This window comes from Caretta caretta, chromosome 9 (assembly GCF_965140235.1).
Source record: "Caretta caretta isolate rCarCar2 chromosome 9, rCarCar1.hap1, whole genome shotgun sequence".
Lineage (NCBI taxonomy): Eukaryota > Metazoa > Chordata > Testudines > Cheloniidae > Caretta > Caretta caretta.
The window spans coordinates 63,816,510-63,831,523 of record NC_134214.1 but is presented as its reverse complement, the minus strand read 5'-3'; the positions used below and the strand labels follow the sequence as shown (position 1 = coordinate 63,831,523).

The following is a 15,014-nucleotide window of genomic DNA, read 5'->3' as shown; positions in this document are numbered from 1 at the left end:
GCAGCATGCAAGTTAAACATGGTTGGGAATTTGTCAATGAAACTTTTTTTTTCCCATCAGAAAACACCGATTCATTGAAACTGACACTGTTCCTCAGAAAGGCTGTGTTCCAACAAATTTTTTGACTCAAAAATTTGTTTTGAAATTGTCAGAAGATTTCATTTTTATGTTTTTGAAATGAAAAGCTCTGGTTTTCTGGTTCAAAACAAGATTTCATTTTGAAATGTAAGCCATTTATAGTTTTTAAAAAATGGCAAAATTGAAATGAAATGTTTCAAAATTATTGAAACGTGAACCGGAAGGGTTTTGCATTTTCAGTTTGCAAAAATTTTCTAGATGTTGACTTTGTCCTGATTCAGGATGGTTTTTTTTTATTTTTATTTTTAGATCTTGAAACTTTTTATGGGACAGGAAAAACCATTTCCCATCCAGCTCTAATACAAGGCTCCCTCACAGCTCCCTGCCAATCTGCCTCAAGCATGATCTGCAAAGAGGAACCTCTGAAGGAATGAGTCTCCATGGTCTGTTCAGTTTTGGCCTCCCTGCTTAGACTGCAAATATGGGTGCCAGTTCTGGCAGTAATGGGACACCTGTCCCTGGGCAACTGGACTGAGATCAACCAATTCATTTCACACAGGCCAGTACACATGGAGATCTGAACCAGCAACCTGAAAGTGAAAGGCTCCGTATCCCATTATCCATTCTCAGAGCCTCCAGCTTCCCATACATGTGCATTGCCAGGAAATTAAGCAGTTTTCGCTACTTCACTTTTCTGATATCACCCATCTGGGCAGGAAATTTCTAAATTTCAAAGTCTTCTTTACTTTGGACTCTTATAAATGGACCCACTTTTCTTTTTTTTTCTTTTAATTGCCAGACATTCACTATTTGATGTTTTTATCAAGAATGTTATTGAAATCTTCATCTATTAGAAACCTGGTGGGAGGCAAACGAACAAGGTCAAAACCTTGGTTGAAAGGGTTTCTGCTATCACTGATTGCGACAATAGTTTCTGTCTTCCCCACATCTTGCACACTCTAAGGTCACTATCACCTGCCATCAGAGGTGGAAGATTAAAATATCATTGGGGAGGCGGGGGGCTCGACCCAGCTCTATCTCAGCCCAGTGCACCGGGGAGATCTGGGAGTGGGAAGTGGGATGCTGGAGAGCAGGCCTGCCTCGAACTCACCCCAGCAGAGATGTCTCCACTCCTGTCCCATGGGGCTGGACCCAGGGGATGGAGAGTGAGCCCTCCTACCCTGCATTCACTCCGGCTCCATCCTGTCCCACGGTCTGGGCCCCAGGATTGGAGAACGAGCCTGGGCAGCAGCGGCTCCCTTCTGACCTTTGGTGCTGGCCCGGGCCAGGCTCCAGCTCCAGCCAGTTGGCTCTCGCCACTAGGGGAAGGCTCAAGGCGCCCCCTGCAGCATCACATGGCATGCATCGGCACTGTGATTGCAGAGATGAGCATGTGCATGAGGGCAGCCAGGGAGATGGTGAGGTAGATAGATTTTGGGGGACTGAGCCCCCTCTAGCTCTAGCAGACTACCACCTACACCTGCCATGCTTAAATGGAGCCCTCTCTGATACCAGCAACTGTTGTAGAGGGAATGAGGAGACCCTGGTCTCAGGCCTTGGCAAGTAACTGAAGGAGGAATTCATTTTAAAATAGTTTGTTAATATATTTGTAACTCTGGCCCGACCTTCCGCCTCTGATAGCAAAGTGAAAAGATATTGTGTAAAGAAATGAAAATAATTACAATCAGTTTGAGGCACAGTCCTATTGACTCAGCCCAGGGATCAGCACATGCACAGGTCGGACCAGGAGTGTAATCAGCAAGTACAAGCTGTGTATGCAGACCCATTGCCCTCTTTCCCATATACACCTGTTACATCCCACAGCCACCATGTCAATAGAACCTCGAACAAAGCAGACGCAGCCAGTTCTGTGTAACTGGCTTATCAATATCTAGATTCTTGTTATTATTCAGGAGAGCTGATCAGGAATTTGTCAACAAACAGGTTTTTGCTGAAGAATACTGATTCTTTGAAACCCAAACTGTTTCCGTGAAACAGGGTCAGTTTCGATGAATGCACTGACTTGAAAATTTGGGGGGAAAAAGTGTCAATATTGACCAAATGGAAAATTTCAGTTTTTTGTGTTGAATTTTTTTTCATTTTTAAAAGAGGGAAAAGGTCAGAACTGAAACAAAACATCTTGAAATTATCGAAACAAAACATTCTGACTGATCCAAATTGATTTTTTAGAACATTTTTGATTCATGAAAATTGTCAGTATTCTGAGTTTTCATCCCCATTGGGACAGGAAAACTTTTTGACATCTTGAAAATCTTCATGGGAGGAGAAAACAGTTTGCTGCCCCGCTCTATGACTCAGCACTGATTTGGCATCACTTGGGGTTTTCTCACTGATTCCAATGGCTGCACGATGGGCTATTCTGAAGAACACTAATGTAGGGTGCTGTGGGAAACACAGGGGAAGGCATGGAGCTCACAATCAGTCATATTTCCAGTAAAAAACAATCCCCACCAAGTACAGTAAAATCTACTAAATAGCAGAGACAACAGAATGTTCCGTTTACATGAGGGGCCACTGGACAAGCAAATTACATTAATTTCTGCTGGGTTCTGCGAACAGGTCAACAACATCCATGATCAGTCAGAGAGCTAACAGTGTTATCCAGGGCACCTGAACTTGGCCCACTGCCCAGAGAAAACCAGCAGCAATGGTGTCACCACGTTGCACCTCGGCCTCAATCCTGACTAGAGGGAACACAAGGCTGAAGGTAGATTCTGCTAGGATTGTGAACCTTCTCAATGACCTTGCCCACGGAGGGCAGATTTTAACCCAAGTGCTATCTCCTAGGCTCACGGATTTCAGGTAATGACTGGCTTGCTACAGAAGAAAGGCTCTGACACCTGCTCCTTACTCATCCTGACTTCCTTCTTGCCTCTCAGCCATCCTCATCCTGTTCTGAGTTGCCTCCCTCCTTGCCTCTCGTGTTCTCAAGGTGCCTCTTTCCCCCTTGTGTCCCATGTGGTGCATATACATAAGCGGTTAGGCTGATTAGAATCCAGGCCAGCAGCGCTTCGGAGATTCGGATTCTGGCTACTTCAACCTTGCAACTTGCCCACCAGATAGGCATTAATAAGAGGTCTGAGGAAGGATAAAACCTGCCATCACGAACATTACTCTTTAGAAGTTAAAATGAAAGGTGGCAACAGATACCGCATATGCCTGCCTACGCTCCTGGGGCTGGCATGCTTCAGCAGAGCGCAACAGTTCATGTGAATCCAACGTACCTATCAATAGGTGAGAGAGAACAGATTTCACCGATCCCCGGCACGGTTCAGCAGCCCTGCCCACGAAACTGACCCCCAAGCAGAGGGCTAGGGATACTTTGGAGATATGTTGTGTCCACAAAAGAAATACAAGGTTCACAAATGAGACCTCCAGGTAGCACAGGGAGGAGCACCAGACAGATTAGAAGACACTGGCAGACAGACAAACAGGTGTGGTGCCATTCCCTTCAGTGCTCTGGTTACCTAAGCAGCCATGGTTGCTCTTCCACTGAAATCCCTCACCCATCAGCATACTGCATGTCAGAAACTCACCGAATACAGTCCGGGCGGGAACAGACTCCCTGTTAAGCCAGAAGGAAACCTGTGATAGGATGACTGTCATAATGCAGGGCAGGTACGTCTGGATCACAAAGTACCCAATCTTCCGCTTGAGGTGAAAGTGCGTGGTCATGACGACATATTCCCCTGGAGGGACAGCAGGTTAGAGCAGAAAGCAGCAGAACAATTGTTACTTGCCAGGCCTGAACCAATAAAACCTGAGTCCAGATCTCACAGTAGCATTTTTATCCCCCGAGGGCGTGATTTGTGTGAACGTCCCGGTCCTGTAGGGCTATATCACCTGATATTGCAGCATGTGTCTAAGTTACCATCTGACATATTATGATACCTCATGATAAAGTAGATCATACCATAATGGCATGAAACTGGTATATGTTTGTTGCAATACAAAATTGGGGTCTATGTCACTCTTGTATACAAACATAGAGATTGCTTTGTACAAACAGAGATTGCTTTGCATGTGGGTAGGTGGACGCTGGTGAGAACTGTCACCAGCCAGAGAAGTGATATGAAGCTCCAAGCATTAGAGCCCCTTTCCTCAGGACTTAACAAAATGAAAGCAAACCAACTGAAAACCATTGAGCAACAATCTCCAGTGGCTTTCCCTGCTTCACTCAGCCGGGAGGGGAGAAGACACACCCCTCCCTTCCTTCCTCCCTCCCTCCCACCTGCTTCTCTTCTGAACCAGCTTCTACTCCCTTTTATACTCCCCCCCCTTCCCATGCAGCCATGTGACAGGAAGGCCCCCATAACCCTTTACAGACTGCATCATCTTTACCTTGTCACAGGAGGAGTCTGGTACTCTCTATGTTTTGACAAAAGATGTTATGATCTGTCAATACCCAACTCCTCCCTGTATCATTCATCTGGAAGGTCGGGACAGGATGCTGGTTGTTCAAGGCCTGGGGTGTGAGCCAGTGAATTATGTCTATTTGCCATCTCTATTTTCCTTCCCCTCCCTTTGCCCCAGTGCTCAGGGTAATGGTGGAAGCCTTCAGTTTGGCTTCATCACTGCTGGAATACGGTGTCCTTTTTTTTTCGACTCTAGCTCTGTTAAGCCATTATGCATTGGTGTCTTTTGCAGATTTCATATCATTTCAGCCTATTACTTTGTTATTATTTTTACTACAACTTGAAGGCAGAGCTAGATAGAATATTATGACATTTAGTTCTCTGGACTCCCCACATGTCCTCAAGGGAGGCGATTTGAGCTGTTAAAGACGGATACAATTAACATCAAGTGCAACAGAGAGGAAATATCCTAGAACTACTGGCGCACACACACAGAAGGAGAAAGTTAGAAGAGACACACATGGGGTAACTGCAGCTCTCTGGACCTGAATTCACAGGGGAAAGGGAGGAGCGGCAGATGGGGAGAGAGAGAGATGATTAATATTGGTCATTAAACAGAAAACATTTGTTTGGGACACTCTTCTACAACTGACGTAATATTTGCCCAAGAAAATTCAGTGAAAATCAGAGTGAGCAACATTGGCATGGTGGCCTCTCTTCACCCGTGACATTCTTCTGGGAGACTGAAATTTCAGCCAATTCAGCTGCACCCCCAGGTGATGAGAAGCAGCTGGGCAAGCAGGAGAGTTCCAAAGGCACACGTGGCTGTTAGCTGTCTGAATCCCATTGGTTTGCAATGGGAGTGGGCAGAAAGACACCTGTCTGCCAGTTGGGTGCCTAACTGCCATTTGTGCCTACGAAAACCTCCCTGACACTTCCTCTCTTGCTCCATCGCCCAACAGAATATGAGAAGGTGGCTCTGCTGCCGCAGATGCTGTGGTACTTCATAGCATGGATATGCTCCATCTATAAACACCCCAGCATAGGGAGTTAAGCTCTGCAATGCTGGGGTAGGGTCCTGAAAAACCTGGATATATTCTGTTCTCCAGTTTTCCTAGCTAGGCATTTTTATGGCACTTGGCACCATGGTACCTGAGCACCAGCATTGTGTTATGGAGCTCTCCTTCATAGCACGGACATGCTGTGTCCACTTGAACAGCTGAATATCACATCAGATGACCCTGTGCAGCTGGAGATTCCATCCATCATAACCTAGGAAAGTTCCCTCTTCCATCAGAACAGCTTGTTCTTAGGGGGGTCCATGCTCCTTACCCTTCAAAACCTCCCTCTACTCCGTCCAAAACAACACAGCGTGGTGTTAAGGAGTGTTGTGATGCCCATGCATAGCGTGGACTGCTAGAATGGCTCCATCTCCCATCACCCCAGCTTGGATCTAAGGCTACTGTGATGCTGGTCATGCTATCCTTGGATATGATCCACTGCCTGCAAGTGTCACTAGGTATCACTAGAAGTTCTGGCCTTTGATTGAGATACCTCCCATGGCTCCCATTTACTTTGCAGACATATTGGACCCAACCATGACAACAATATACATTCAAATCACATGGAAATACCCCACCTGCCGGTGCACACAGCTTTTATGTCCACTTCCAGCCCCACCTCACTTCAGTACCTGTACTGGATCGGACCATCTCTGTTCCGACCACATGGCCCAGGAGGTCATACTGATTCAGGCGAGATCCACCTTTGGCCACTTCCACTGATTTATCCTTCCCCAGCGTCCAGGTGTAGATCACCTCCGTCTTCGTATAGGCATCTGCAGAGGAGGAAGAAGGAGGAGGTCATGCTTCTGACCAGCCTAAAATATACCAAAGATTTGGGGCCACATTCAGTCCCGGTGCATCTTCAGAGAAGCCACAACGACTAATATGGCCAGTTATGTCTAACCACCAAGATGACTTTAGAAACAGTTAATCATATAACCAAAGTCAGGGCTGCCCGCCGGATGTTTAGAGTTTAGGGAGGGGTCGAAGGACACCTTAAGCGGCAGCACACTCCCCTTTAACGTTCTGGCCTACCTGGCAGTGACTTGTCATTTCTGAACACATTGGAACATAGAGCGTTAGCTGCTTCTCTTTGCTCTAGCATCTACCTCAGATATCGGTTGGGCTGCATCAGAAACAGAATCTGGATCTGGCAGAGCAAGGGTTTCCCAAACCAAAGGGTGCTAATCACAGCTATTTTGCACACAGAAGCTCCTTTGCTCCTAACTCCCTCCATGCTTTTGAAAATCTGCCCCCTTCATTAAATTGGGCCCATGCCATACAAATAGCATGGACTTTTTCCTCAAAGAGCTTCTGAGCTTCCTCCCTCTCCTCAGTCCTCCACCTTCCCTCCCCAGGCAGGCAGCTGAGCAATCAACTGAGCTCTACTCTGTCCTCTGCAGTGCTCAGCCTCCATGCCACTGCTCCATCGGGGCCCTCTCTAACCCACAGTCACTAGCACGTTGGCCAGGGATAATTAGTCTAATAAGCTGGGGATCTGAAGGGTGCCGGGCTCCAGCCACTGGAGGGGTGTGTACACTTTCTGCTGAATGTTAAGCCGTTTCTTACCAGGGTGAGAAGAAAAAGGCAGAGATCGCCTCACACTCACCAGCCTGCAGCTCTCGACAGCTGCCATTAAGCCCCTCCAGTTTATGTGAAAAATTGGCTCTGGAGAAAGTTTTCCTTCCCCCATTCTGCCCCCCTGTTCTCTTCATCTGCATGATCACAGGCTCCCCCACCAGCTTGCCAGTCATCCTCCCTAGGAGTCAGCTGCAGTGGCTGGAAACTGGAAGTGGCTGCCTGCAAGTTGCAGAAGAGGCAGCCAGCAGGAGATGGCTAAATTACTGAGAGAGGCAGCACTGTGCTCAGAACAAAGCGGTGCTCCAGCTACCTACCTGGTTACTGTCTCCATGCACCCCTTCCCTCCGCCAGCCTCCCCATGTGCTCACACACACCTTCAACCCTCCCACCCCATTCACAAACATACTCACGTTCACACCATCCCCACCCACCTGCACTCCCCCCTTATACTTGTATGCACAAACACCCCCACTCACACTTATACATACTCACATCTTGCTTTCTCACTATTAACAAGCCCGCAGCATTCAAAAATCATGAGTCAGGCTCCAAAGAACCACAAATTGTCTTAAAAATCATGAGATTACACACAAAACAATACATTTTGGATTCTTTGCATTTGCCCTCTGGAGCGGGAGTATTTAGAGAGTTACATTTTCAAGATTTTCACTGCAATTAGGTAGACTAGAAATGGTCCTATTGTAAAAAAATTATAGCTGAAGTTTTTGCAAAATCACAGGACTCCAGGAACTGGCACTTGAAGAATAACACCAAATATCATGAGACGTGCAATATGCTGGTAACTCCGCTCTCTTTTAACCTCCCACCTCCTTTCCCCCTCCAGTAAGCCAGCAAGTACCTCTGGCTCAGCAGGAGAGCTGCTAGCTATTTCACTGGAGGTTAAAGAGAAGTGGAGTCCTATGTGCTTCACTGCCACCTGCTCCTCTCCCCCCACTAGAGTAAGAACTTGCAGCTCAAGTCTATCTCAAATCCCTGTCCCCTCAAAAACCCCAACAGCTAAAGGGCCTGAGTTCTCCTGGAAGTAGAGTAGGGGTGGGGGTGGGAGGTTGCAGACAATGAGGCACATACCTCCAGACAGCTCCATGGCACAGTCTGTGATGCAAGTTCCCTGACATGGGTGTTCAGAACCGAGGACCTTCCCAGAGGCCATTAGCTGTACCATAAGGGCCAGATGGCAAGATTCCTGCTTTAATCTACCCCTGACTGCAGCTCCCTGCAGTGATCACGTCTACTGCAGAAGCCTGCTAAACAGATGCTGGGAAAGGACACCGACAAGAGATTTTTAACTCTTCCCCTTTCCCTAGGTTTCCCCTACAAGACCCAAAGTGAGACCAGGATATTTTTCTGCAGGACTGACGATGGGTCAAATTCCAGCCTGTGAAGCTTTGTGGGACATTGTGGGTTGAAACTTCACTGATTTGTCTAATTAAAAACGAAAAGGTCATGATTGCATTTTCGCTTTTTGCAAACCTGTTAAGCATTAAGGAATAAAAGGTGATTTTGATGAATGGGCGACGTTTCTTGGTGCACAACGGTGCTGTGTAAGCACTTCCAGTGCAGCTCGGCTAATGCATCTTCAACCTGACTGGCAGTGCTCTACTTTTCTAAGCCTGCCCTTCTCCCACCTCTGCCAGTGCACTGGCATCCTGGTCTGTAACACCCCCTTTTATTCCAGTCCTGGGTCCCCACAGTCAATGCACCTTAACGTTAGACTAGAAAGCCCTTCTGTTATTTCAATGCTAGACACCCACCCCCACGCCTCCCGTGTTATCCTGCATGCAAATGAGGTTGTCAACTCTATAACAGTTGTCCTCTGGGACGAAGGCATTCCTTGTGTCATGTAGCAGTGGCACTGATATTTTGGGTCCGTTTAAAGCCCTGAAGATATTTCTGGTCTGTTTAATGTCTTGTTTGCACAATGTGGGGCAGCCCAGTCCAAATCAGGATCGTAAGTGGCACAACTCCTGCGGCATCCTCTGCTGCCCTAGTCTTGGGCGTCCCCGCATAGATGTCCTACTTTGAGCCAGACTGCATGGTAGTTTTCTGGTGTGTGTGATGCTGGCAGACCAGGTGCCAGCTCATGCCAGGTCTCAATGGATCACTGACAAATACATGGCTGAAATCAGCTTGGCTCACCTGTGTGCTAATGTTGTTAAAATAGGTGTTAGAGTTATAAGAATGTGTTTCGTGTTTAGATTTTATTGAATGCTTGTAAGTTGCTGCATGCATTAATCTCATCTATAACATATGTATCCCCATATTGTAAGGCAATATTTGAGTGGTTGTGTTGTAAGCCTCTCTGACTGTGTAAATCATCAGGCAGGAGAGAGACATTAACCAGTGTGAAGTGCTGGTCTCCAACAGAAGGTGTTAAGTCCTGTTCAACAGGGAAGGTCTATGGTCCAGACAGACTATTGTGGAACATTAAAGAGGACCAAAGATGTTTGTTTTGCCCTGCCCATCCCCCCCCTTAAAGATGAGTCATGCAAGTGGATTCCTGCTGTCAACTGCATTTGTCACTAAGAGCACAAATGAGGAGAGGGATAAAAACCTCTAACAAGAAGGAACAGGATCTCTCTGCTATCATAGAATCATAGAATATCAGGGTTGGAAGGGACCTCAGGAGGTCATCTAGTCCAACCCCCTGCTCAAAAGCAGGACCCATCCCCAATTAAATCATCCCAGCCAGGGCTTTGTCAAGCCTGACCTTAAAAACTTCTAAGGAAGGAGATTCCACCACCTCCCTAGGCAACGCATTCCAGTGTTTCACCACCCTCCTAGTGAAAAAGTTTTTCCTAATATCCAACCTAAACCTCCCCCACTGCAACTTGAACTCTTGGGGACAAGGTTTACTAGGCATAAGCTAGAGATCCCTAATGTTTAGCCTGGATTAGCCCTAAAGGTCACAAAGAGCTTGCTTATTATAGAAGCGTCTATTACATTTTGAAATTTAAGATTGCAACTCATTTGTGTTTATATATTTACCTGCTTTAACCTTGTAAATAACTCTCGTTTCCTTTTCCTATTTAATAAATCTTCATATATTGAGAGACAAGGTGGGTGAGGTAATACCTTTCATTGGACAAACTTCTGTTGGGGAGAGTGATAAGCTTTCGAGCTTACACAGAGCTCTTCTTTAGGTCTGGGAAACATACTCAGAGTGTAGTAGAGCAGGGGTAGGCAAACTTTTTGGCCTGAGGGCTGTACCTGGGTATGGAAATAGTATGGCAGGCCATGAATGCCTGGTGGGGGAGGGAGACTCTATGGGGTGTAGCGGTGGGCGGGGCTCTATAAGGGATGTTACCGAGGTGGAGGGAGGGGGGACTCATGGAGTGTTGCATGGTGGTGGGGGGAGCTCTACAGGGGTGTTCCCGGGGACTCCTAGGGGCCCTGCCAGCAGTGACGCTAAGACAGCTGCACCAGGCACTTGCCATGGGCGGAGGCACCGTAGCTGGGATGTGTGCGGCCCCTGGCTGGTTTTGAGGCTCTCAAGGGTGGGGCTGTAGGAGACTGGGAGGGGATTGGGCACGCTGCCGTGTGCGGGAGGCTGCCATGTAGGGGCGGGCTTCCAATCCTGGAAACAGTGCAGTGAAGTCGCGCCTGTGCAGGGTGGCTCTGCACGCTGGAAGTTGGTGCTCATCAAGGGAATTGTGAGTCGGGGGCTGGGGAGCGCTGGGTGGGTGGAGCAGGGCAAGTTCCCAACCCCGCTCCCTGGTGGGAGCTCAAACACTGGATAAAAATATATGATGGGCCAGAAGCAGTCCGTGGGCCATAGTTTGCTCCTGTAGTAGAGTGTCCTGTAAGTAAGTTTCTCAGACTTGAAGAAGAGCTTTGAGTAAACTTGAAAGCTTGTCGCTCTCCCCAACAGAAGTTGGTCCAATAAAAGATATCACCTCACCCACCTTGTTTCTACAACAACACTGCATACAACAAATCTTTATACAGTTTATTATAGGATTGGCTATGAGGCAGGTTAAGATTTTGTCATGGTTATTTTTAGTAAAAGTCAGGGACAGGTCACAGGCAATTAACAAAAATTCACGGAAGCCCATGACCCATCCCTGACATTTACTAAAAATAACTGTGACAAAATGGGGCTGATGGGGGGATAAGAGTTCGAGCCCTGCTGTGGGAGGGATGGGGGGACTCTGGCACCTGCCACCACTGCAGCTGACAGCTTCAGGGTCCCCCCCACCGCCCGTGGCAGCTGAGAGCTGTAGAACTCACAACCAGTTTGAGGTTTGTGCCCTGGTTCCTAACAGTCTGCCCTGAGCTTGGCACTCATGCTCTCGAGTCACTGCAGGGTGGCATGACAATGTGCACATACATCTCCTAGGGAGCACGGAGAGACCTTCAAACTCATTTCACTTCTAGTCCCTGGAACAATGTGAACACAGGGGTTGGTTGGTTGGTGGAAAGTGAAAGCTGCTGTGCAAAGCTTGGCTCCCTGCTTTCAAGGGAGTGCGCTGCCCTGCAGCCATTGGGAAGGCTGCCACCGCTAAGAAGTGGCATGGGGACAGGAGGTCAGCAATGATCGATCCAGCTTGCCAGGATCCTCAGAAACCTGAACTGAGTTCTGCTGAGTCTTTAAAGAATATGTCTGGTGAGTTAAAGGGACACTGCAGAAGCCCTTTAAGCCTCAGATCTGACCAAGCCTAAACTCCTTACAACTCTGGGGTGACCAGCTTCCTGGTCTGTGGGGGGATTTGCTGAGGCTGCACTCCTCATGTGGGTATTGATGGGATTTTGATGCCGTTCTATTGAACATATGAGCCATGTGCTCAGACACTGTGCTGATGGGTGCCATATGGATATTGATCATAATCATGGCCAGTTTTACAAACACTCAGCTTCTTGTTTCAACACTCCCATCGTTCAGATGCTGAAATAATAAAAAAACAAAAACAAAAATGGCACTCTGCCACTGCGGGGGCCTGACAAAAACGTGTGCAAGAGTCTCCTTCCTCCGCCCTCTCCCTCCAGGAATGCTATGGGATCTGAGATGGAGAGTGGATTCCAGGCTTTGCTAGTGTAGGAGCAGATGCAGGGTTAGATACCCTTGCCCCAGAGCAAGCTGCTCTTCCTGAGTCTCTTTTCTCCTGGAGTGTCCAACCCCAAATGTCTTACCAAAGAGCGTTATGGCGCCTCCTATCAGCAGCCACTGACATTGCATTATAACTGCTTAAGTAAATAGGTAAATAACACCATTGCCTGTCTCCAAAACAAAGACTTTGTGTATGCAACTATAAGAATGAACTTTTTCCCAAACAACTTTACAAGCAGCTGGCTAAGAACAAACGACTGTTCCCAGCCCTGGCATTACTAACAATGCTGATGTTTCCACCCAGGAGAGAGAAGGTCAGGTTGACTACTTCTGTATTAGAACCATAGTGCCTGACCCTGCAAGGGGCTGAGTGGATCCTGAGACCATGCTTGGCAGATCAGACCAAGAGAGGGGAAATAACAGAAGGGGAAACATACATTTTCAAGCATCTAGTGGGGTGAAACGCTGCTGTGGTCTGGGAGTACCACAAGATCCTGGCCGCTCCAGATCTGCCAATACACAAAGACCTCAATTCCCTGCCACTCTCCGGACTCAAATCCAGGAAATCTTTCTGGACCCACGCATCAACACTACAGGCCAACAGAAAGGATGCCAGCACTTGCTGGCTTGAATCATGGGCCACTTGTGGTGCAGCCCCCAAAATACCTTAATGAAGAGCCAAAGAAAGAAGTCCTGGGATTCTGCCTTCCCTGTCGTCAATGATATTGGAGCAGTGCACAGAAGGTGTGGATATCTCCTCCACAAATGGAAAGTCAAAGAATCACCAAACTGTGACTGTGGTGCGGTACAATCATGTGACACATGATGGACAACTGTCCGATTCATGCTTACACTGGTGGTACACAGGGGATCCACCTTGCTACCCCAGACGCATTAGAATGGCTTTCAAATCTCAAGATTCAGTTACAGTCCCAGCCTGCTGCTTTACAAATGCCACACGAAAGAAGAAGTGAGGTCAATGAACTGAAATGAAAGCCTCATCAAATCCAGTGGTAGTGGAGGGCCCAGAGAGGACACCAGCCAGCAAATGGCTGTGTACTCCACTAGAGAATCAGACTAATTGTCCCTCTCCCTGCTAGACTGACAGCTCCCTCACATTACCAGGACGTTCCTCCCTCCTCTGCCCCCAGGAAACTTGGCTTCCCGCGAGAATGTGAGCTCACTGATGTCAAGGAGAAGCAGGGGATTCAGCACATGAGGTGAAACAAGCATGTGAGGGAAAGGGCATGGCCAGCCAGTGCTTGTCTACCTTGTTCCCAACAACAAATGCAGCCCTGCACCCACTGCCTCAGCAGGCAGCCTCGGATGGAACCAACTGCTAGCAGTCAGAGTTTGAAGTGGAGAGAGTGGTCACAGATAGGACTGGACTTACTGTCAGCATAAGGACAAACTTAGGGTACAATTACCTGCCCAGGTTCAAGGCACGTCAAATGCAGGCCAACAACTTTGCCAAGTACACCCTGGTGGGCTGAAGAAGATAGGTGGACAGTCAAGGGGACAATGATACAAACTAAAGTGGCAACTCCTTCCTGATCCGAAGGCAGCCACAGGACACCCATCCCATCACGTGCCTCCACGGCAGTGTTTCCTGGACGTGACGTGTTGAGTCAGCTGCACACACTTTTCCTATCTGATTAGACCCAGGCTGCAGGACCTCATTAATCAAAGGCTCTCCTGCGAGCGCGTTGTGCTGTCACCTAAAGCTGTATTTGATAGCACCATTATTACACGGGAGTTGCCATAGCTGATCACACCCACCATCCATCTCGTCCAGTATAACTCCTCTGACAGTGGCCAGAGCCAGATGCTTCAGATGAAGGTTCAAGAAACCCTTCAGTTGGGCAGAGGTGGGTAATCTGCCCATCCCACATCTCATCATAATCCCCAATAATTAGAGATTGGTCTAAATCCTGAAGTATGAGGTTTTATGTCCCTTCCAATACCCTCTTTGTCATCTTGACCTGTTAAAACTCTGGATATTCCTGATACCCATATATATATGTCCAATCCTTCTTTGCATCTTGCCCAGTCCTTGGCCTCAGCAGCTTCCTGTGGCAGTGAGTTCCACAGTCTAAATACACATTGTGTGAAAAAGTGTTTCTTTCCTATCAGTTTTATATTTGGCCTTTCCATTTCAGTGGCTGTCCCCCGGTTTCTTGTGTTATGAGACAGAGAGAGCAGAAGCTTCCAATCATGCTGATAACCACATTCCCTTCTGGTAGTTGATTAGATATATCCAGATAGACTTTGCCCTTGAGCTTTATTACAGGCTGCCACGGGTTCATTGATTGGACATTTACTGAGGGGGGAGGCCGGCTTTAGTAAGCTGGGTGCTTTATTTGATTGTCTTAGAGCACAAGCTGTCGGGGAGGGGGCTCAAACTGTTTTGTTTAGCTGGGAATAGGTAACCCTAAAGGGTTAAAGTAGATTGAACCAGACGGGCAGCTCTCTGCTCACCAGCCAAGGAGTGGTGGCTCTGTGTAGAGCTGAGCCGAGGAAGGTGATTCTGTTTCATGGAGGATTTAGATATTTCAGAATTTGGTTTTGTTCTGATTGGGAATGAAAACCACCAATTTCAAAATTCTCCGCAAGAGGGAACAGAGCCCCAGCTCCAGGACAGCCTAGCTGGTGGGTACTCTGGAGTTGGGGACCCTGCCCAAGAGCTGCGAGTCTGACAGTTTGGGAGTTCAATAGTTCAATAAATCCTATGGACAAAGGTTTCATCAGAGCAATGCCACCAGCTCCAGCTCTGTGGGACAGAGAGGGGAACTCTGTGGGGGGGACACTGCTTACCCAAGCCAGAGAGAGGTGAGTGAAGCTGTTTGTCCC

The 15,014-nt window shown here is 47.7% G+C and overlaps 1 protein-coding gene across 1 annotated transcript in view; it reads right to left on the bottom strand.

Annotated features, from left to right (window-relative positions):
• GABRA3 (gamma-aminobutyric acid type A receptor subunit alpha3) overlaps positions 1–15,014 on the bottom strand; it is a 138,000-nt gene that overhangs the window by 22,311 nt on the left and 100,675 nt on the right. The window contains exons 7-8 of the mRNA XM_048863788.2: positions 6,148–6,291; positions 3,636–3,788 (exon numbers count right to left, since the gene is read on the bottom strand). Of these exons, the coding sequence (XP_048719745.1) occupies positions 3,636–3,788; positions 6,148–6,291 (297 nt within the window). The remainder of the gene's footprint in view (positions 1–3,635; positions 3,789–6,147; positions 6,292–15,014) is intronic.